The following is a 21132-nucleotide window of genomic DNA, read 5'->3' on the forward strand; positions in this document are numbered from 1 at the left end:
TATTTCTATATTGCACATTTATTTATTTTTAATGATGTACCCACTGATTAAAAAAAAACTAACAAAAAAAAACAAAAAACGCTAATTAAATTTTTTGGGCTGGAACGGATTAATTGAATTTCCATTAATCTCAATGGGAAACATTACCTTGGTTTAAGATCATTTCGGGTTAGAAACGAGGTTATGAAACAAATTAAGTTTCACTGTACTTTATTCTGCCATGCTGCATTTACTAAAAATATATATATATATATTTCAAAATGTTTAGGCTTTATGGCCAACGCCATTTAGACTTAATGCGCATAATTTCTGTGCATGTACGCAGTTGTAGCTATAGCCCTCCACCGAGATCTCCGTGGAAGAAGGCATCCATTAGCGTAGCCCGAGGAGTTGCATGGCTATAAATGGCAGCGCCACAACCGAAGCCGAAAAGGAGACATCGACGTGGTGGGCGGCAATGAATGGGAAAAAGTTGATCCAACACACACTGTGTGATGACGTGAGCCAGGTAGGTAGCCAGCTGGCTAGCTAGAAACGAGGTAGCTGAGGATTTATGCCACCGACAGGCGCAAAACCAACCCAGGTTCTAACTTTGGCCATAGTAGGGCGAGGGATCCTAGTTAAAGTAAGCCATGTTTAAACTAAAATGAAAAACGTTTTTGGAGGGAGAAGCTGCAGCCAAAGCGTGGCAGTCAAAACACGCCATCGTACTCTCTTTCAGGTTCAATAGATAGTTTTCAAATAATCAAACTGGATTTTTAATTCGTTGGATTATTATTTTGGAATAGTACAAGGAGTAATGATTGGATTCTGATTCAAAAGTCTTCAATGTTTGTATGCATTCAGAAAAAAAGGTCTGAAGATAGGTACAATAACAGTCAGACAAGCTTTTCTCATGATAGCTCTTTCGCCACAAAAACACTTCCTTTGTGAAGGCTGAGTGGAAGGACTTTATGATGACAAATTCTTAAAGATAAATGGTATGACAGGGATTTTGTGAAAAGGTACATTTATATGCTACAGTGAGTTTATTTGCAGGGAGCCTTTAAGCAAGGAAATGCCCCAGATTATGATGGAGACTTTGGCCTGCTTCTGTTCATGCAGCACATACCAGAAATATACAGTAATATTACCATCAGAGCCTAGCGAATCAGTCAATGAGAAATCATTTTATATTACACAGAACTAAATAATCATCATCAAGTGTCATGCAAGTCTTTTGAACACATTTTTGTCGAAACAATAAGTAGACTATTTTATCCCAAGCAAGTTTCTAAATGTTATAATCAGTTATGTGAATGTGTGCATGCATAAAACTTGGCCCACCTGCACTTGCTGCTGTATCTGTGCCACTCCCATGGCACTGTGGCTGCTGACTGTGGTGCTTGACTGTATGAGTGATGGCTGTCGCAGAGGAGGAGCTACGGGATGAGGGATCATGTCTCGCATGTTCGATCCAATGGCATTGTCTTGCTGGACGCTGACGTTGTGACCCGAAACGGTCTCATCCTGTAGTTGTGAACGAGCTGCAGTCTCGTAGTGCTTCAGAATTCTTTCTAATGCTCCGTAGTTGGACCGTGAGCCCTCAGGGCGCGGGTATGCAGCTAGAGTGAGGGGCTTCCAGGGATGGTCATTCAACATTCGAGGTGCAGGTCTGGAGCAGTCCATCTGGGAGGGAGGCACAGACCCAAGTTTTGGCAGTGTTATTTGTCTCTGTTTGCTCTGAGCAGAAGGCTCCTGGAGTGAGACGTCAACTTTAGCTGGCTGAATCACTGCTCCTGAAGGACTGTCCCTCTTGAAGAGGACATATTCCACATTCTGACCTGGATGGGTATTTGCAGACAAAACAGCCTCAGAAAGGGTAGTGTTTGTGGGTGCTTTGTTTTGTGTTTTTCTGGAAGAGCTGCTTGCTGTTTGAACTTTTTGTTCAACATCAGAAAAGAGTCCGGGACTGTGAGAAGTTACTGTGTTGGCCTCACAGACTGCAGCGTTTGATTGTTCAGTTGCGTTGACAGAAGATGTGCAATTCTTCATTCTGGCTTCTTGAACTTCAGAATTACTTTGGTTCAGTTTGACCTCTGTGTTTTGAATGGGAAAATGTGAAGTGGCAGTGGATAATGCAACTTCAGTATTCACATCCTTGAGACCAGTGGTGTCATCAGGGCAATTCATAGGAGGTAAAAGCTCATCTGGCGCACAATCTGCTATCTTTGCTGGTTGGAAACCCATAGAGTAACCATCTGCCTCCAAAACACATTCTTGCTCCTCTACACCATGGCCCATCTCTGCTTGAAACAAAGTTCTGTTGAATGCTGCAGTTTTTTTTTCCAACAAAATGTTTCTCCTGGAGCACTGCAGGTTGGGACTGGTTGGTGATATTTCCAGGGAGGACAATAGCAAATCTACAGGTAATTCTTTAAGAACTTGAGGCATTTGTATTTGGTGGTTGTGCAAATTCCCAATGCCAGGGCTGTAAGGTGAGCAGTCTTTTGTTGAAGTCAATATGTTGGCTTCAGAGAAACTCTTCTGGACAGTCCCACCTCTGGACAATTTACTGCTAGTGAACTTTGATGCATCACAAGACCAGCGATTGTGGGAGCAGCCCATGTTACAGTTTGAACTTTTTGGAACAGAACAGGATGCTACCACACCATCTATGAAAATCTTCCCTTCATTTTCCTGCAACATAGCCTCAAACTTTCTAACAATGGAAGGACTGCCACACTTTTTGTCTACAGTAACACATGGACTGTTGCATTTTGTCATTGTTGTCTTGGGGGATTCGGGAATGTGGAGTTCTGTGTCTGTCTGGGAGGGGGAGCTCAGATTCCGGGAGAAGCTGTGGGGAGGGACAGGGAGGCCTGGTGTATCCATATCAAAGATTGCCACAGGGCATGTCTGTACATCTTTGCAGCTGTCAATAGAATTACTTTCCCAGGAATCTTCTGACCCTCTGTTGGGCCGCCAGGTGTAATCTGGTGACAAGGTGATCCAGTTTTCCTTCTCCAATTCCTTAAGTTGATTGTAGATATGACTAAGGTCATTTGGTGCCTCATTCAACTCCAGTCCAGTTTTATCCATGTCTGCAGAGGTCTTCTCCTCTGAGAGGTACAACAATTCAGAACGATTTCTGAAACAAATTCAACCACAAAATGTATCCAACTACTCTAATACTTTCATATTGTATTCAATGCATACAGTATCTCATTCTGATTAAAAATGGTAAGAGATGTAAATTGAAGTTTCATCTACTAATCTCTCACTGTTCAAATCAGATTTGGTGACAGTAGGTACAGTATAATGGAACTATACTGCTTTATTACCTTTTATCCTCACTCTTCTTTTTTATCTCATCTTGGTAGCTACAGAGTTCCTCACTGACACGAGCAATCTCCTTCAGAGCCTGGAACAATGAGAAAAAGATAACGATAGCTGGATCTTTTAGTATAACACTTTCAGCGTTATATTTTCTATTCAGAGAAACCAATGGGTGTATAAAATGCAAAGACGAGATCAAAATATAAATATATATAACATCCTCAATGTATGGACAAAAGTATTGAGACACACCATGGCTCCTATTTAATCTGATTTTATTTATTTTTTTACCAAGACATTTGAAAAATTCTCCCACTTATGAGAACATTTTGGGGAAGTCCCTTTTCAGTTTCAGCCTGCCCATGCCCCAGTGCACAAAGCAAAATCCATAAAGGCATGGATGAGTTGGTGTGGAAGAATTTGAGAGCCCTGACATCAACGACATCCAACACCTTCGGGATGAAGTACAACAGAACTTGTGAGCCAGGTCTCCGTCAGTAACCAGGCCTCATCAGTAACCTATATGTATGATCACATATGTGCGCTTCCCGATTAACGGACGGTGAAATCGCCTCAAAAGTCTTTTAAGATGATTGCAAGCTCTCATAGCTGGAAGAGATTATTTAAAATTATTTAAAATTTGCATTTTCTATAACTGCCAGGTGGACCAACACCATTGTCCATTTGGAGTACAATAATTTCATGTAGAACATAGAAAAGTAACTTCTGATCACTCACAGCATTGAGAGCAGAGGTGCTTTTCTTCTTCTCACTGGCATTACTCGGCTCTGCCAGCAGTGGACTTCCTTTAATGCCATGATGATGTTTTTCATTCACTATTAAGACATGGTTTGTTGCCAGTCCACATCCAACAGATTTATGGAAAATTGTTTCAAGCTCAGAAGTGTTCGCAGCATCTTTCCTATCAAGGACGGAGTCTCTAGACCTCAATCCAGGATGTGCACATTCATTCAGAGTAAACTGACCACCTGCAATCACTTCACTGAGTCTGTCTGGTTGACAGCACGTGGGGGAATGACTCTCACGCCCCCCACCACTGATGATGTAGCGGTCAAAGGGGAGTAAGGGCTCTGGCTGACTGCAGCTGCTGTGTGTCTGTGACATGTCACTGAGCACACTGGAACCAGAGCTGAGTGAAGGCACACTTAGCCGATGCATTTCTTCCTCATTCCGCCTAGCGCCAGTCCCCTCTCGCTTGGCCCTCACCTCACAGTACAACTAGAAATAGTAAGAGGAAAATGTAATTACATGCTGCAATATGATTATGTTATTGTTATGTTATTGACATTAGTGATGCATCGGAATGAAAATTCTTGACCCAAACCAAAAAACGAAATTGAAAAGCTCAAGGCCGAAACACCAAAAGAAATGATCAATAAAACTTTATTTGTAAGCGCTTCCATACAAAAAAATGCAACACAAAGCGCTTTACAGTAATTAAAATATAGAAATAAATAATTCCCACCAATTATTAATTTCAAAAGTATGATAATTATTAGTAAAATTGCATTTATGGCTATGACTGCAGAGCTGCCAACCTATGGAAATTCACTTTCAGAACAATTTGTTTGAATTTCCATATTTATTTTAATTATGTCAAGAACATTACCGTGGGACAGTTATTGCAGTATATTATGCAATAGGATGAAAAAAAAAAAATCTGCATACTGTTCAATTTCACGAAATAATCATTACTCTATAATTGTCCATCCATCCATCCATTTTCTGAGCCGCTTCTCCTCACTAGGGTCGCGGGCGTGCTGGAGCCTATCCCAGCTGTCATCGGGCAGGAGGCGGGGTACACCCTGAACTGGTTGCCAGCCAATCGCAGGACACATAGAAACGAACAACCATTCGCACTCACAGTCATGCCTACGGGCAGTTTAGAGTCTCCAATTAATGCATGTTTTTGGGATGTGGGAGGAAACCGGAGTGCCCAGAGAAAACCCACGCAGGCACGGGGAGAACATGCAAACTCCACACAGGCGGGGACGGGGATTGAACCCCGCACCTCAGAACTGTGAGGCTGACGCTCTAACCAGTCGGCCACCGTGCCGCCCTCTATAATTGTAATCGTTAATAAATTTGTTGAAGTATTTATTGTATCAACCTTTATGTTTTGTTTATGTAGCTGTCTAGCATTATTGTATATTACAGTATTTTCCTCTATAAACACTAATATGCCTGCTATTTTGCTCTTCAAAGTCGGCTAATCTCCGCTATAACACTGTTCCAGCCAGACCAATGTGACAAGTGCACTGTACTACACAATTATGTATTTTGGCCTTTTGCGACTTCAGCTTAGCGATTCGCAATGGTGCTCCGTCTGTCTCGTTTTATCCTCCGTCCTTCGTTATAATGATACCTTTCTAAAAGTGTAGCTTATTCGCTGTCATGGCGGCGATGATTAGTGACTTATGCTGTTTCGACAACGGACGAGAGGCGCACGTTCGCCTCCGCGGCTCGACATCGTATTTAGCCGCGTTAGCTGCAGCTTCTAGGGAGCTGGAGGCGGCTGCCGCAAAATAGCATGCAACAAGCATTTCACCTCTGAACAGAGGAAAGCAGCAAGGTTGGGCGACAATAAAGACGCTCCATTTGGTCTCGTAGCCGCTAGCACGATGACGGAAAAGCCACGTGTTTCCCGTAATTAATCGCGACATGCAAATTTGAATTATTACAGTAATAAAGATGTTCATCTTTGTTAATGTGTTTATGTTACTGGTAGTTTGTTGAATGTGTTGTTTAACATGTATGCTTATTTCACATTTATGGTACTCTGTCATTATTAAACTGTGAGCGTAGTGTGTGTGTAACAAAGTGACCTCCCAATCAATTCGACTGGACATTCAGCAAAGCACTGCGGGTCATTGCTTGGGTATCGTATGATTTTTTACTCCGCTCTTTATGCACTCGTGTGCCGGCCGTCAGTGATCAGCCTGCAACATGTTATGCTTGAGACATGTTGTTTTATTTCAGTGAAGTCCAAAAATGCACTTTTGGACTATTTTCAGCGGCCCAAATCTTGGTGCATCATTAATTGATAGAATATACATCCAAAGAATAATCCAAAATGAATAAAGGTTATCACAAAACAAATAAAAATAAGATATGAACAATTAACCTAATTTGATCAACAATAAAAAGAAAAAAAACAATGTAAAAGGATAGCTCTGGCCTGCTACCATAGAATCCCAAAATAGCAACTATTTCATGCTGACTTAGTTGACCCCGAGTGCCCATCACGCAATGTCTAGATGTCACAGCAGCCTTTAAGCCTGCATTGATCCTGGGCTATTTTCCTCTCTCCTTTTCCAGTCTATGAACGAAAGGGAACCATCAAGTTTTTTAATTGCTTAAATCCTGAGCTCTCCCCCCAACAGCTTGCATGATTTTGTCATTTAAATATTAATCAAATTTTCTGGCCAGAAAGATCGTCTCGAGCCTATGGAAGCCTTTGTTTCGTATATGTTATTATCTAACCTCTACACACTTCCTCTCACGCTTTATTACTTTGCTCCCTGTAATGTTTTACACTGTGAATGGTCACAACCCCTAACGTGGCTGGAAACGCTTCATGTTGTTTGCAGGGAGTGAAACGAGAGCCTATTTTTGGTAAATGTATTAATCATTTGTTCTGAATACATTTAAACAAAAATGTAATTATTGTTATTCCAAACTGCTGTGCCACTGCGCATTAGTATGCTGCAGGAAATTATTCAATTTCACTTAATTGGTCCATCCATCCATCCGTTTTCTGTACCACTTATCCTCATTAGGCAAGTGTGTGTGGGTGGGGCGTGGGGGGTCACTGGTCACCAGCCAATCACAGGGCACATATAGACAAACAACCATTAGCACTCACATTCAGACTTATGGACAATTTCAATGAACCGAATATGCATGTTTTGGGATTGTGGGCGGAAACCGTAATACCCAGAGAAAACCCGCACTGAGAGGACATGCAAGCGCCACACAGGAAGGCTGGAGCCTGGATTCAAACCCACAACTTCTGAACTGAACAATGATGTGTGTGATAATATTCTTCCAATTGGTCCAAAATTTCTTATGACAAATTCTGTCATAAATTTCTTTCGCTTCTTCATTCATCCATCTATGCCAGTGATGTATAATGACAAGCAAAACAATCAGCTGCTCTTCCACTCGATAGCATAATGTACAGTGAACCAACCAAGTCTATCCAACTGTTGTCATGAATATAACTGAATCATAGCTTTGTATTCAACTGAACAGGGCCAGATTTCACACCAAATGAATTTGAGTAAATTGAGACGAGATCATGATCATGTTTTTCAGTATGTTTACAATACTTTTTGTGATATTAAATTGGTGGCGTGCCATGAGATTTTTCCAATGTATCATATGTGCCCTGATCTATACCATGTTTCTCTGAAATGTTTGCTTTCCAATTTATAGCACCCAAATTAAATTTTCAGTCACACACGCATTCCTGTTCCAGCTGTACCAGTGACAAACAGACTCATGCTCTGTACTGAGTGAAAGAACGGAATTGCCTTTCCTTCCACTTCATCCTCTCCTCACACTTTACAGCTGCAATGGTCAGGAATATTGTTTTGACAGTGGCAGGCTGTGAATTTTACACTCGTGATAGAGTAAGTAGGATTACATACAAACTGAGCAAAAACAGGTGAGCTCTCATTAAACAAAATAACAGATCTTCTTTTATCTAAATCCCCCTTTATCTATAACATCCTTCTATTTATAGTGCTAATCTTCGCAAATATTCAACATACCTCTTCTATTTTCCTTTGCATATCTTTCAGTTGGCTCTCCCATTCACTCCTTTCCATGTCGAATCTCTCTAATAGCTCAGCTTTCTCCTTCAACCAATCCTTCTCGTTGTGCTCCAGACGACAGTGCAGCTCCATGGTGGTTGAGTACGTGTCTGCCAGAAGTCTGCGCTGTTCCTCCTTGTCCTGATGGAGCGTTGACGTCTCGTTGTGCTCTTCACGATTAGCTTGCTGAGCCACTGAGTAAGAACCTGTGGCACACTGGACACCACCGCTCTCTAGTCTAGAACCGTCTTTGTTTTCCAGCTGAAGAGAACACAACACATAGAGGAGGGAAGCATGAAAGGAATGCAGCAGGACAGAAAAGGAAAGACAGTGGTGAAAGCAGTCAGTTGTTTGGGATGGAATAAAGGAAAAGAGGGATGAGAGCCATATGGGAGAGAGGAGTTGTTAAAAAAAGGAATGATGAGAATGAAGGAGTGGCAGGAAGGGAAGGTAGAAGAAGTGGCGAAGAAATGCACCACAGGAAGAATGTTTGTGGGTTCTGAGGACGGAAGTAGGAAAATAGAAATGTGAAAATATTGTGTGAGGTTCAGTGGGGGGGAGGGGGGAGGTATTCAGAGGCCATGCTTCTTGTCTATGGTACTTCACCAACACACAGGATACAGTTCAGAACCTCATGGTCACACTCTTAAAGCTATGAGCTCGCTTTTATAATCATATAAGCAGGGCCTCTGGGTATTCGATGGTTGTTTAAATATTTCTTCAAAAATTTAACTCAGGCCAATTTGACTAGTTTAATGAAAATATTACTAACCATTGTACTGATTAAGAGTGCACCCGTAGTGATTTCCACTCTATTAAGGTCAAAAACATTATTACATTATTGACACGGACTAGGAAAAACTGCCATCGTTCAGATTGTGCTCCTGAGACCGTCTCGTTGGACCCACACAATTTCATTATCACAAACTTCAAAGATTTGCTTAATCTGATCTTTACCATCAGATAGAATAATATACTATGAAAGCAAACCTAAAATGTCTTCTCCAAAACTGAGCTAACGTAAGGCAATCCTCTTTCTAAATAGTTAAGAAAGGTGAGTATACTGCAGTACAATCTGTGGGCTGGAATACGTAGATCCACAACAGTGTTTGTGGATGTTCTGTATGTATGGTACCTCTTTCTGTCGAATGGGACGCAGGAGAGAATGCTTGCAAGTTAGCCTTAGTGTGTTATTTCAGTATTGAGTCACAAAACTCTCTTACAAGCCTCGCTCATGGTGCTATTTCTGCCTGTGGCCAAAACAAGTCACCCCCTTTCTCTCGGCTCCAGACTCTTTGTAAAATCTTGATTGACAGACAGATGATGATGGGTACTGTCCACACCAGAGTTTACTCAAACATCCAAAGGTAACACCAACAAACAAATAGTGAAAATCCAAAAACAAGATGGTTAATTGTCAGAGGAAAATGTCTCAGGATGATAAGCTGCAAAGCAGCAGCAAAAGCAAACTTTCCTCAGAAAGGAAATCCTGAAGGAGCTGTGCAAACAAACAGAAATGTGAGTCAGCCAAATTTCAACTAGTAGTTAAAAGAAAACAGTCATGAATGCACAAGCACCTTGAATTTAGTCTGAAACTGGACTCTTTGACCATCATGCCTGGACAGCAGAGAATATATAACAGTAACTGTGTCACTACAGTGACCCACTATAAATAGTGGACATGAATGTCACATTCCTAGGGGTGGTGGGGAGACTAGGTAAAGGCTGGGAGGGGGGGTGGGGTGGGGGCAATCTGGCTGCTACGACACAGTGAGATGTCGCCTAGCTGCCAGCAGACTTCATAAATCAGCTGCACATAGAAGAACCTGCCTGGAAATATCTGGTCTAGGATCTCCACATTGGACGCTGGTCCTGCATTTGGTGGTTAAAAAAAGAATGTGGAAGCAGTGGATAGTTCAAATGCAAAGCTCACTTATGACAATTGTGCAAGAACTAACCCAATTCATATCCACCAAAATTTAAGACAGCATTTTACCAATTGAGCTCCAGTTTTTTGAGCTATCAAGCAGGAACTACAACAAATGTATAATGTTAAGGAAAATGTAAATGTTCCCCGAATACAAAGTAGGATTTCAGTGATACCTTCATTCTCTTTGAGATGTTCGAAGCTACATTAACATAGAATGAATCCTCAATCTGCTGCTGCAACACTTTAATCCTAATGTTATGTTGCATGCATATTTTAAAAATAGTAAACAGGCAAGAGTGTAGAAGGATGTTCCATGAGAAATATGGAGCTAATCCCACCCAGTTTACCTTTGCGCCAAGTCATATTTCCTTTGGTGTGTTTTTACAGTGAATTTGGGAAAGAGTTTGAGAAGCGACTGTATGTACATTTGTACGATCCATGAAAAATGACAAAAATAGTTTAGTAGGATGCTAATATAACAGCCAGTTGTGCATCTCCTTATATGTCTAATATTGCGTACGTTTGTGCCTATATTTGTTTCTGTTTTACTTTACAAGTAAGGTGCCCCGATTTAATTATTCATTAAAGTGGACACTTTTATCAATAAGGCTTTGCAAGGTAACAGATGCTTCAAAACAGAAATTAATTACAGGATACACATGCGAGGTGTGATCTGATAACAGCGTGTTACTGTGTTGTGTTCACTCATCATTGCTGAGCGTCAAGCTACAGTATCTGATTTTGTCTCTCATTAATCTATACTGTTCATTGATGAAAAGGCAGAGCATCACCACATTCAGATGACTTCACAGGATTGACAAAATGAGATTTTGTCACGGCATACATCGTCCATTACCTGTGCAATCCGGCACTTGAGTTCCGCCCTCTCCAGCTCCCAGGCACATCTGTCTCTGGTGTACTGCAGCTGCAGATCACTCCTCTTCTCCTCCTCTCGCTTCACCTCCGCCTGCACTTCGTCCAACACTGTCTTCAGGTCCAGCAAAATCCTCCGGTTCTCCCCTCCCTGCACGCCAACATCAGCAACACATCTTTCAGTCACATAAAATGCAAGATGAACTTGCATCACAAATTATTTAGCACAGTTTCAATGTAGGCCTGTTACAGTAAGTATATAAAGTATATTAACTAAGTATATCAATTCATTTTCTGTACCACTTATCCCCACTCGGGTCACTTACAGGTGAGCTGAAGGCCATCTCAGCTGACTTTGGGAGAGAGGCAGGGTACATCCCGGATTGGTTGCCAGCCAATCACAGGGCACATAAACAAGCATTTACAATAACATTCACACCTATGGACAATTTAGAGTCTTCAATTAACCGGAGAAATGTATTTGGAAGTAGATATGGGAGGAAATTGGAGTACCCGGAGAAAACCCACGCAAGCAAGGGGAGAACATGCAAACTCCACACAGGAAGGCCCAGATTCGAACCACAACCTCTAGAACTGTGAGATAAGTATTCGTGTATAACACATGCCTTCTATATAGAGGTGTCACAATTAATCAACAACTAATCAATTATCAAATTAATTAACAACTATTCTGATCACGGATTAATCATTTAGAGCCAGTAATTTAAAATTATCCAAATCCTCAGATTTCAGCCTCTCAACAGTAAATATTTTCTGACTATTGTAGTCCTTTATGAAAGCAGATAATCTTTTGTGTTTTATCAAAATAAGGCATTTGCAAACATCTACTTCCATCCATCCATTTTCTGAGCCGCTTCTCCTCACTAGGGTCGCGGGCGTGCTGGAGCCTATCCCAGCTGTCATCGGGCAGGAGGCGGGGTACACCCTGAACTGGTTGCCAGCCAATCGCAGGGCACATAGAAACAAACAACCATTCGCAGTCATGCCTACGGGTAATTTAGAGTCTCCAGTTAATGCATGTTTTTGGGATGTGGGAGGAAACCGGAGTGCCCGGAGAAAACCCACGCAGGCACGGGGAGAACATGCAAACTCCACACAGGCGGGGCCGGGGATTGAACCCGGGTCCTCAGAACTGTGAGGCGGACGCTCAAACCAGTCGTCCACCGTGCCGCCACATCTACTTTTACTTTGGAAAACAATGATCGACATGTTTGCCTATTTTCTGACGTCACGGACCAAACCACTAACCGAATCATAATCCAATTATTTGATTAATGGATGGAATAATCAATAGAATAATTGATCTAAAAATATTTGACAGTGACAGCTCTTCTCTAGCACCGACACTGTAACTAATTACATAGCACTAAGGTGAGAGACAATATTGAGGTACAGAAATCAATGAATTACAAATGTTTTCTGAGCTATACTGATACTTGTACTATTGCAGTTACTTGGATGTCAGCCACTTCTCTTAGCAGCGACTCCTTCTCCCGCATCCAGTCCTCTTTATCCTGCACATGCCGCTTTTTCAGATCCTCAAATTTCTTTTTTAGCCGCGCATGTTGCTGCTGCTGGGATTCAGGGCCAACAGATGACATTTGTCCTTTGAGGAATTCGAGCTTTGTCCTTGTGCCACCTTCACCTCCACCTGGCAAGCCGTCGCACTGTGGCTCGTAGATATGATTGAAAACGGCGGGCGGGGAGGAGATCCTCCTCAGCGGGCTGCGGTTTTTGCCTTTCCCTTTTTCTGTCCTCTCCAATCCGGTGCACGGCACAAACTCCCATCCCTGAGACGGGACGTAGCCCCCGGCTGCGCCGCCCCCATTGTGCAGCCCTGATCCATTTAGAAGCGCACTCCACATGGCTCCGACACAGCCAAATTGAAATTAAACTATTAGGTATGTGAACATGCTGAAATGAAAATTGAAAAAACAAGCGTCCTTATGCACATTGACTTATATTTACAACCACTGAGTGTTTTAACGCAATATAAATGGTCCAATTATTCACACCTGGCCAAATCCCCTGAGGGCCAGGCAGCAGCTCCTTGTGCAGCAGTCCTCGTGCAGGATTTCATGGTCCACTTCATGTCTCAACAGAACCAAGATTCAGTCTTCATCGTGGTGCCAATGTCATGTGTTGCTCTGGTGACTATGCGTGCACTCGGACTTGTCACTTTGCTAGAAATGAAGGCGCGGGCGAGGACAGGCGGCCAGTGACCACTCCACCACTTCAATAGGAGAAGTGCCAAAAATATCATGGAGCCCTCATGTAAGTATGGGAGAGCGGGAGTATTTTTACCCAGTGTAACCATGAGTTTGCTTTCCAAACACCACTTAGGAGTCTGGAAGAGATTTCTGCCATCAATCAATGCCAAGGTACTCTTATAAGCGCCACCTGACGCTGTCTCCATGGCAACGGACCAATTAGCTACATGCTAATAAGGTGTTCTAACAAAACACACAAACACAAGCGTGCATTAAGCCTCAAGTGGCCACAGTGTGTTGAAAATCTGCCAATGTCAACAAAGCATATTCGCTGTACGTATACAACTTGTAATTTGTTCCTCTGTTGTAAAACATTAACCCTCGAAAAAGCACCAGAAATGTGGCTAAATAGACCCTTACCTTGTCTCTGTTGCAGGCATGAAGTGTAGTAACAGAATGTTGAGGCTTAGTTAAAAACAACTGGAGAGGGACTTCCCACAGCTGGAATCATGCTGTCATTCGCAGAAATAAATTCTCTCCCCCCCCCCCCCCCCCCCTCTCTCTCTCTCTCTCTCTCTCTCTCTCTCTCTCTCAGGCACACACATACATTTACAGATGCAAACTGTAGTTTGTAGGCTAATGATCTTACTTGAATCAGAAACTAAACCAATGAAGGCGTAGTTTAAAGCCCCCCCAACCCCTTCTCGTTCTTGTTATATAAGGAGCTTTACTAAAAGGTATCAAAACTAAGTTTTCATATCATAAAATGATATTTAATCTAAAAGAATGTGCTCCTTTTTGGGAACTGCTGTTTCTGTTTATAGGCAGAATGTGATTTAGTGCTTAACACATCTGCCTCACAGTCGAGAGATGATGTGTGATGTTTGCATGCCCTCCCTGTGGCTGCCAGATTGTCTGTGAGTACTCCAGCCCCTGCACTGATTATGTACGGTATATTTTCCATCCATCCATTTTCTTCACCGCTTTGTCATTACAAGGATCGAGGGCGTGCTGGAGCCTATCCCAGCTATCTTCGGGCGATAGGCGGGTTACACCCTGAACTGGTCGCCAGCCAATCGCAGGGCACAAATAAACAAACAACCATTGACACTCACATTCATACCTACGTACAACTTAGAGTCTTCACTTAACCTGCCATGCATGTTTTTGGGATGTGGGAGGAAACCGGAGTGCCCGGAGAAAACCCACACAGGTATTGTATGTTGTGGGGCTGTTCTGCCTGGGACGCTTCTACAACATCGCATGGACATCAGGGACAGTGCCTCTGGATTGGCAGACTGGGGTGGTAGTCCCCCTTTTTAAGAAGGGAGACCAGAGTGTGTGTTCCAACTACAGGGGAAATCACACTCCTCAGCCTCCCCGGTGAGGTCTATTCAGGGGTTCTGGAGAGGAGGGTCCATTTGGAAGTCGATTCTCAGTTCCAGGAGGAGCAGTGTGGTTTTCGTCCTGGCCGTGGAACAGTGGACCAGTTCTACACCCTCAGAAGTGTGCATGAGAGTTCGCCCAACCAGTCTACATGTGTTTTGTGGACTTGGAGAATGCGTGTCCCTCAAGGAGTACTGTGGAGGGTGCTCCAGGAATATTGGGTACCGGAGCCCCTAATAAGGGTTGTTCGGTCCCTGTACGACCGGTGTCAGAGTTTGGTTCGCATTGCCGGCAGTAAGTCGGACTCGTTTCTGGTGAGGGTTGGACTCCGCCAAGGCTGCCCTTTGTCACCGATTCTGTTCATTACTTTTATGGACAGAATTTCTAGGCGCAGCCAGGTTTTGAGGGGTCCGGTTTGGTGGCGTCAGCATTGTGTCTAAGCTTTTTACAGATGATGTGGTTCTGATGGCTTCATCAAGCCGATTTGCAGCTGAAAGTGAAGCGTTTGGTAGGAGAATCAATCATTCAAAAAGGGTGTAGTGCACTCTCAAGGTCGGGAATGTGTTCCCGGTCCAAGTGGAGGAGTTCAAGTATCTTGGGTTCTTGTTCACGAGTGAGAGAAGAATGGAGAGGTAGATCGACAGGCGGATCGGTGCAGCATCTGCAGTGATGCAGACTTTGTATCAGTCTGTCATGGTGAAGGCAAAGCTCTCTATTTACCGGTCAATCTACGTTCCTACCCTCACCTATTGTTACGAGCTGTGGTTTGTGACCGAAAGAACAAGATCGCAGATACAAGTGGCCGAAATGAGTTTCCTCCGCAGGGTGTCCAGGCTCTCGCTTAGAGATAGGGTGAGAAGTTCGGTCATCTGGGAAGGGCTAAGAGTCAAGCAGCTTCTCCTCCGCATCGAGAGGAGCCAAATGAACTGGCATCTGATTAGGATCCCCCGGACGCCTCCGTGGTGAGGTTTTTCCAGGCACATCCAACCAAGAGGAGGCCTTGGGGATGACCCAGGACACGCTGGAGAGACCCTGTCTCCCGGCTGGCCTGGGAATGCCATGCGATCCCCCGGAAAGAGCTGGACGAAGTGGCTGGGGAGAGGGAAGTCTGGGCTTCCCTGCTAAAGCTACTGCCCCTGCGACGGAACCTTGGATAAGCGGAAGAAAATGGAAGGATGGATGGATGGACGGACAGACAGATTGTTCTGTTATTGAAGATGTTCTTGTTTTAAACTGTGTTCCACAAATCACTGGTCCTCAGATCTTTTGGTTAAATATATAATATATCTTTAGATCTGACATTTTATTTTAAACCTACTGCATATACAGTACATATCATTGCTGATGTCTACGAGAACTCAATTAATACTGTGCACAACTGAGTCAATTGCCCTTGAGAATTACAGCACAACTAAAATGCACAGCTTATAGTCGTGCAGTACCAGTTAATGTATGTCCTTATGGAGACAATCTGCACAGTTGTAATGCATATAAATCCTATTATTTGAGTCCCAAAACACTGCTGTAAATGTATGTTCCTTTCCAGGGAAAATAAGGTGTTGTATGGTCCCAAGATGTAAATATAAACAAATTTACACATGTAGTATATTTGAGGGTACCAACCCAGTGACAAGCTGCCGTACCCATAATGGTATTTTGGGTATATTTTTCTCACTGAATAAAGCTATGAGAACCAATGGAAATAATTTCATATTCTGTTTAGAGTGGTGTGAAAAAGTGTTAGCCTCCTTCCTGATTTTTTTTATTGTATATTTGTCACATTTAAATATTTCCCATCCTCAAATGATTTAAAATTGTTGTCAAAGATAAAAAGGAAACACAAAATGCAGTTTTTAAATGAAGGTTTTTATTATTAAGGGATGAAAAAAATCTAAACCTACATAGCCCTGTGTGAAAAAGTGATTGCCCCCTAATCCTAATAACTGGTTGGGCCACCTTTACCAGGAACAACTGCAATCAAGCATTTGTGATAACTTACAGTGAGTCTCTTACAGCACTGTGGAGGAATTGTGACCCACTCATCTTTGCAGAATTGTTCTAATTCAACCACATTGGAGGTTTTTTTTAGCATGAACCGCCTTTGTAAGGTCATGCCACACCATCTCAGTAGGATTCAGGTCAGGACTTTGACTAGGCTAAATGACTAGGCTAAAACTAAATGAAGACCAAAGGCTTCATTTAGTTTTTCTTCAGCCATTTAGAGGTGGACTTGCTTGTGTGTTTTGGATCATTGTCCTGCTGCAGAACTCAAGTTTGTTTCAGCTTGAGGTCACGTACAGATGACCAGACGTTCTCCTTCAGGATTTCCTGGTAGGCAGCAGAAGTTATGGTTCTGTTTATTACAGTAAGTCTTCCAGGTCCTGAAATAGCAAAACAGCCCCAGGCCATCACACTACCACCACCATATTTTACTGTTGGCATGATGTTCTTTTTCTGAAATGCGGTGTTACTTTTACCCCAGATGTAATAGGTAACACACCTTCCAAAATGTTCCACTTTTGTCTCGTCATACCACACAGTGTTTTCCCAAAAGTCTTTGGGATCATCAAGATGTTTTCCGGCAAAATTGAGACAAGCTTTAATGTTCTTTTTTCTCAGCAGTAGTTTTTGGCTTGGAACTCTGCCATGCAGGCCATTTTTGCCCAGTCTCTTTCTTATGTTGAAGTCATGAACACTGACCTTGATTGAAGCAAGTGAGGCCTGCAGCTCTTTGGATGTTGTTGTGGGGTCTTTTGCGACCTCTTGGATGAGTCGCCACTGCACTCTTGGGGTAATTTTGTTCGGCTCACCACTCCTGGGAAGGTTCACCACTGTTTTATGTTTTCGTCGTTTGTATATAATGGCTCTCACTGTGTTTCGCTGGACTACCAAAGCTTTAGAAATGGCTTTATAACATTTTCCACACTGATGCATCTCAATTACTTTCTTTCTGGCATGATGTCTAGCTTTTTATGATCTTTTGGTCTACTTCACTTTGTCAGGCAGGTCCTATTTTAGGGATTTCTTGATTGACAACAGGTGTGGTAGTATCAGACCTGGGTGTGGCTGACGAAATTGAACTCAGGCATGATAAAGCACGGTTAAGTTGTGTTTTAAGGTGGGGGGGGGGGGGCAATCACTTTTCACATAGTTTTTTTCTCCCTTAATAATAAAAACCACTTTAAAACTGCGTTTTCTGTTTACTTGTGTTGTTGTTAACCAATATGTAAATTTGTTTGATGATGGGAAACATTTAAGTGTTACAAGCATGCAAAAAAATAAGAAGTGAGGAAGGGGGCAAACACTTCTTCATACCACTGTATGGTAATTGTTAACTCAGTTGAATTAGTGCAAAAAAGCTGAAGCAACATTTGTATTAAACACTTCTTCATACCACTGTATGGTAATTGTTAACTCAGTTGAATTAGTGCAAAAAAGCTGAAGCAACATTTGCATTAAACGCACCAGTGCATGCCCACACAGCCCAGAAAAGTTCTCTAATTATACAACTAATACATTTCAATCAATCTGAAAATGTGTTGCATACTCACCTAGTTCTTCACTATCTCCCCAAGGTGTTTGGTCTCCCTTAGAAGTTGAAAGGATCTGAAGCGATGAATGGCTTGGGTCGTGCTTGTAAAATGATAATGTCCTGTACCTTGAGTGACCTTGTGTTAAATATAACAGAATTAAAATGAAGGACTACATGGGAAAAAGAATAAATAAAAAATAGACAAAGATGTACAACATGGCATATGTGACACCTACAGAACAAAGAAAAGAGTGAAAAGAAACACAAGTTTAAAAATGGTGGCATAAGAGAGTGAGGAAAACAGAACAAGAATGAGGATCAGCAAAATAATAGGTTGAAACATCTTGATGAGTGAAATAAAAAGGGGGAGAAGGAGAAATTAGACAAAGAGTTAGCATAAGAGACGTGCATTAGACAACAGTGATCATTTTCACTTCTGTGAGAAAGGCTACTGCCCTGCTGTAACAACCTTTTTTTTTACATTGATGATTTTGACATGGGAAAACTGTAAATTGTGTGTGTTGCAATGACATTAATAAGGGCTTCATTCCATTTTGGTTTAAGAGAGGAAAGTTGGTCAAGTGTGACGTGAAATGAAGAACTCACCGAAGCCTCCGTAAGCTAATTTTTCTGGTTGTATTTTCTGATTGTGTTCTCAAGGTTCAGGGGAATGCATTTATTTCAGACATATGTAGTGTAAATAGTGAATAGTGCGGTAGTGTTCGTACAAGACGTGCTATATAGACACGTCAAAAACGTAAAAGATGAGTCTTCCAGGTCCTGAAATAAAGAGGTTGATTAATACAAAATCTACAGTAATGGTGGCTTAAGACTCTTGCACAGTACTGTGTGTACTGAATTGCGCTTACAGATAGAGGTTCCTCTGGTTGTTTGTCATCTTGTTTTGGAACATCCAACCGGTCAATGAAGCCCTGCAGCTCCTTTCTGAAGGCTTTCATCTGCGCATTGATACGATATAGCAGCTCATGTTCTCGGATCCTGCAAAGCAAGAGATGTGCGTTCTTTAATTGCAGTCCAAGGCATCAAGAAGAGTCACTTATGACCTCATACATTTGATACATACCTGCCACCTTCATCTTCGTCATCCAGCCTAGCAAACAGCTCACCATTTGTGACGTAAACACGAGCCTCAGCAATGATGGTGCTGGTGTCAGCAATAAGCCTGTCGATGGTGCGGCCCAGCCTTTCGGCCTCGATTCGGATGTCTATCATCTGCTGCCGGTCCTTCAGGCTTCTGGATAAAAAACGGCTCTCCACAGGTGAGTAGAGGGAGCGCGTCGGGGTAAGGCAGCGGATGTTCCTCACCTCATCCGAGTCACTCTCGCCTCCAACTGGGCCCTCCCGTTTACGGTGGGGTGGCAGGAGGCGAGGTGAGGAGGCTGAGGCTGAGGGGGTGTCATCGTCCCGCCCTCCGTCACTCTCTGCGTCACTGTCCCGAGGACTGCCTCGTATGCCCAGGTGTGAAGCCAGGTCATAACGCTGCATGTTAGACAGCAGCACACGGTTCTCATACTGGAGCTGCATCACTTTGCCGCTCAGTTCATTGATCTGCAGACGGGCTGCCTTAAGCTCCTCCTGGAGGGCCTCCATTTTAGCAAGGTCAGTTCCTCCTGGGATGTCGAAACAAGCCAACAGTGAAAAGTGGGACACCTCCGCAAATGAGACTTTAATGTGCTCCACCTGGAAGCCTTATGACACACATTTTCCATCAGACACACATTTATGGTCGTTGTTCTGCTTTGCAGCTGCTTGTTAGTGACTGGAAAATAAGGCAAAACAAACCTCCTCCGTGTCTTGAGCCGCCTTCATGGGAGCCAGCCTTGTATTTGAGCTTGTTCAGCTCAGTTGTCACCTAAACATGAAGTGGGAAAAAAATAGTCCCATGTTAAAAGATGCACAGCCCGCACCCTTTGGTCCGATTTCATCTTTTTGGGGATATCTACTGATTAACTACCTTTTTGTTTTCTTCCTCCACATCCGCTAAATTCCTGCGCAGAAGTTCTGCTTCATCCTCCACCAGCTGCAGCTGCTGCCTCAGCTCGGAGAGTGCCTCACCCTGCTCTCTGCACTGCTGACCTCCACGGTCATCACCATCCACTCCTGCGGCCACCAGACTAGGAGAGGACAATGAGCATTGGCATGTGTCCACACACGGTCCCAATCACGTATTACGCTATGAACCAGGGATCAGCAAAGTATTGCCCGTGGGCCACATATAGCCTGCTCCATAATTTAATCCGGCCTACCAAACATTTACATTTTCAAGAGTCCTGTCTTAATCGCTGCATTAATTTGGCCACTTTTTTCCTGAAAATATTTGTTTGTGTATTTATTTCATTTTTATTCATTTACCTAATTAAATAATTGGTGGATTGACTTATTGTTGATACATAGATAGAATATAGTATTCACACCCCCTTAAATTTTTCACTTTTTTATATTGCAGCCATTAGCTACAAACATTTAAGTTAATTTTTTTCCACATTAATGTACACACAGCACTCCATATTGACAGATAAAAAACAGAATTGTTAAAATTTTGCAGCTTTATTCAAAAAGAAAAACTGAAATATCACACAGCCATAAGTATTCAGACCCTTTGCTCAGTATTTAGTAGAAGCACCCTTTTGAGCTAATACATCTATGAGTCTTTTTGGGAATGATCCAAGTTTTTCACACCTGGATTTGGGGATCCTCTGCCATTCCTCCTTGCAGATCCTCTCCAGTTCTGTCAGGTTGGATGGTGAATGTTGGTGGGCAGCCATTTTCAGGTCTTTCCAGAGATGTACAATTGGGTTTAAGTCAGGGCTCGGGCTGGGCCATTCAAGAACAGTCACGGAGTTGTTCTGAAGCCACTCCTTCGGTATTTTAGCTGTGTGCTTAGGGTCATTGTCTTTTTTGAAGGTGAACCATCGGCCCAGTCTGAGGTTCTGACCACTCTGGAGAAGGTTTTCGTCCAGGATATAGCTGTACTTGGCCGCATTCTTCTTTTATTCAATTGCA

The 21132-nt window shown here is 42.8% G+C and overlaps 1 protein-coding gene across 7 annotated transcripts in view; it reads right to left on the minus strand.

Annotated features, from left to right (window-relative positions):
- The window catches only part of LOC133479147 (protein SOGA3-like), a 28808-nt gene that overhangs the window by 1939 nt on the left and 5737 nt on the right, over positions 1-21132 (minus strand). For 2 of the 7 annotated variants that reach the window (XM_061775715.1, XM_061775716.1), the window contains exons 7-12: positions 20084-20243; positions 19912-19981; positions 19193-19739; positions 18978-19107; positions 18128-18451; positions 10979-11110 (exon numbers count right to left, since the gene is read on the minus strand). In XM_061775715.1, the coding sequence (XP_061631699.1) occupies positions 18341-18451; positions 18978-19107; positions 19193-19739; positions 19912-19981; positions 20084-20243 (1018 nt within the window). In that variant the 3' untranslated portion in view covers positions 10979-11110; positions 18128-18340. Of the gene's footprint in view, positions 1-1326; positions 3131-3323; positions 3404-4056; positions 4558-8114; positions 8418-10942; positions 11111-12434; positions 13559-18127; positions 18452-18977; positions 19108-19192; positions 19740-19911; positions 19982-20083; positions 20244-21132 lie in introns of those variants that run through there. The other 5 variants (XM_061775713.1, XM_061775712.1, XM_061775714.1 and 2 more) reach the window with 5 other exon arrangements.

This window comes from Phyllopteryx taeniolatus, chromosome 6 (assembly GCF_024500385.1).
Source record: "Phyllopteryx taeniolatus isolate TA_2022b chromosome 6, UOR_Ptae_1.2, whole genome shotgun sequence".
In the NCBI taxonomy this organism is placed as follows: Eukaryota; Metazoa; Chordata; class Actinopteri; order Syngnathiformes; family Syngnathidae; genus Phyllopteryx; species Phyllopteryx taeniolatus.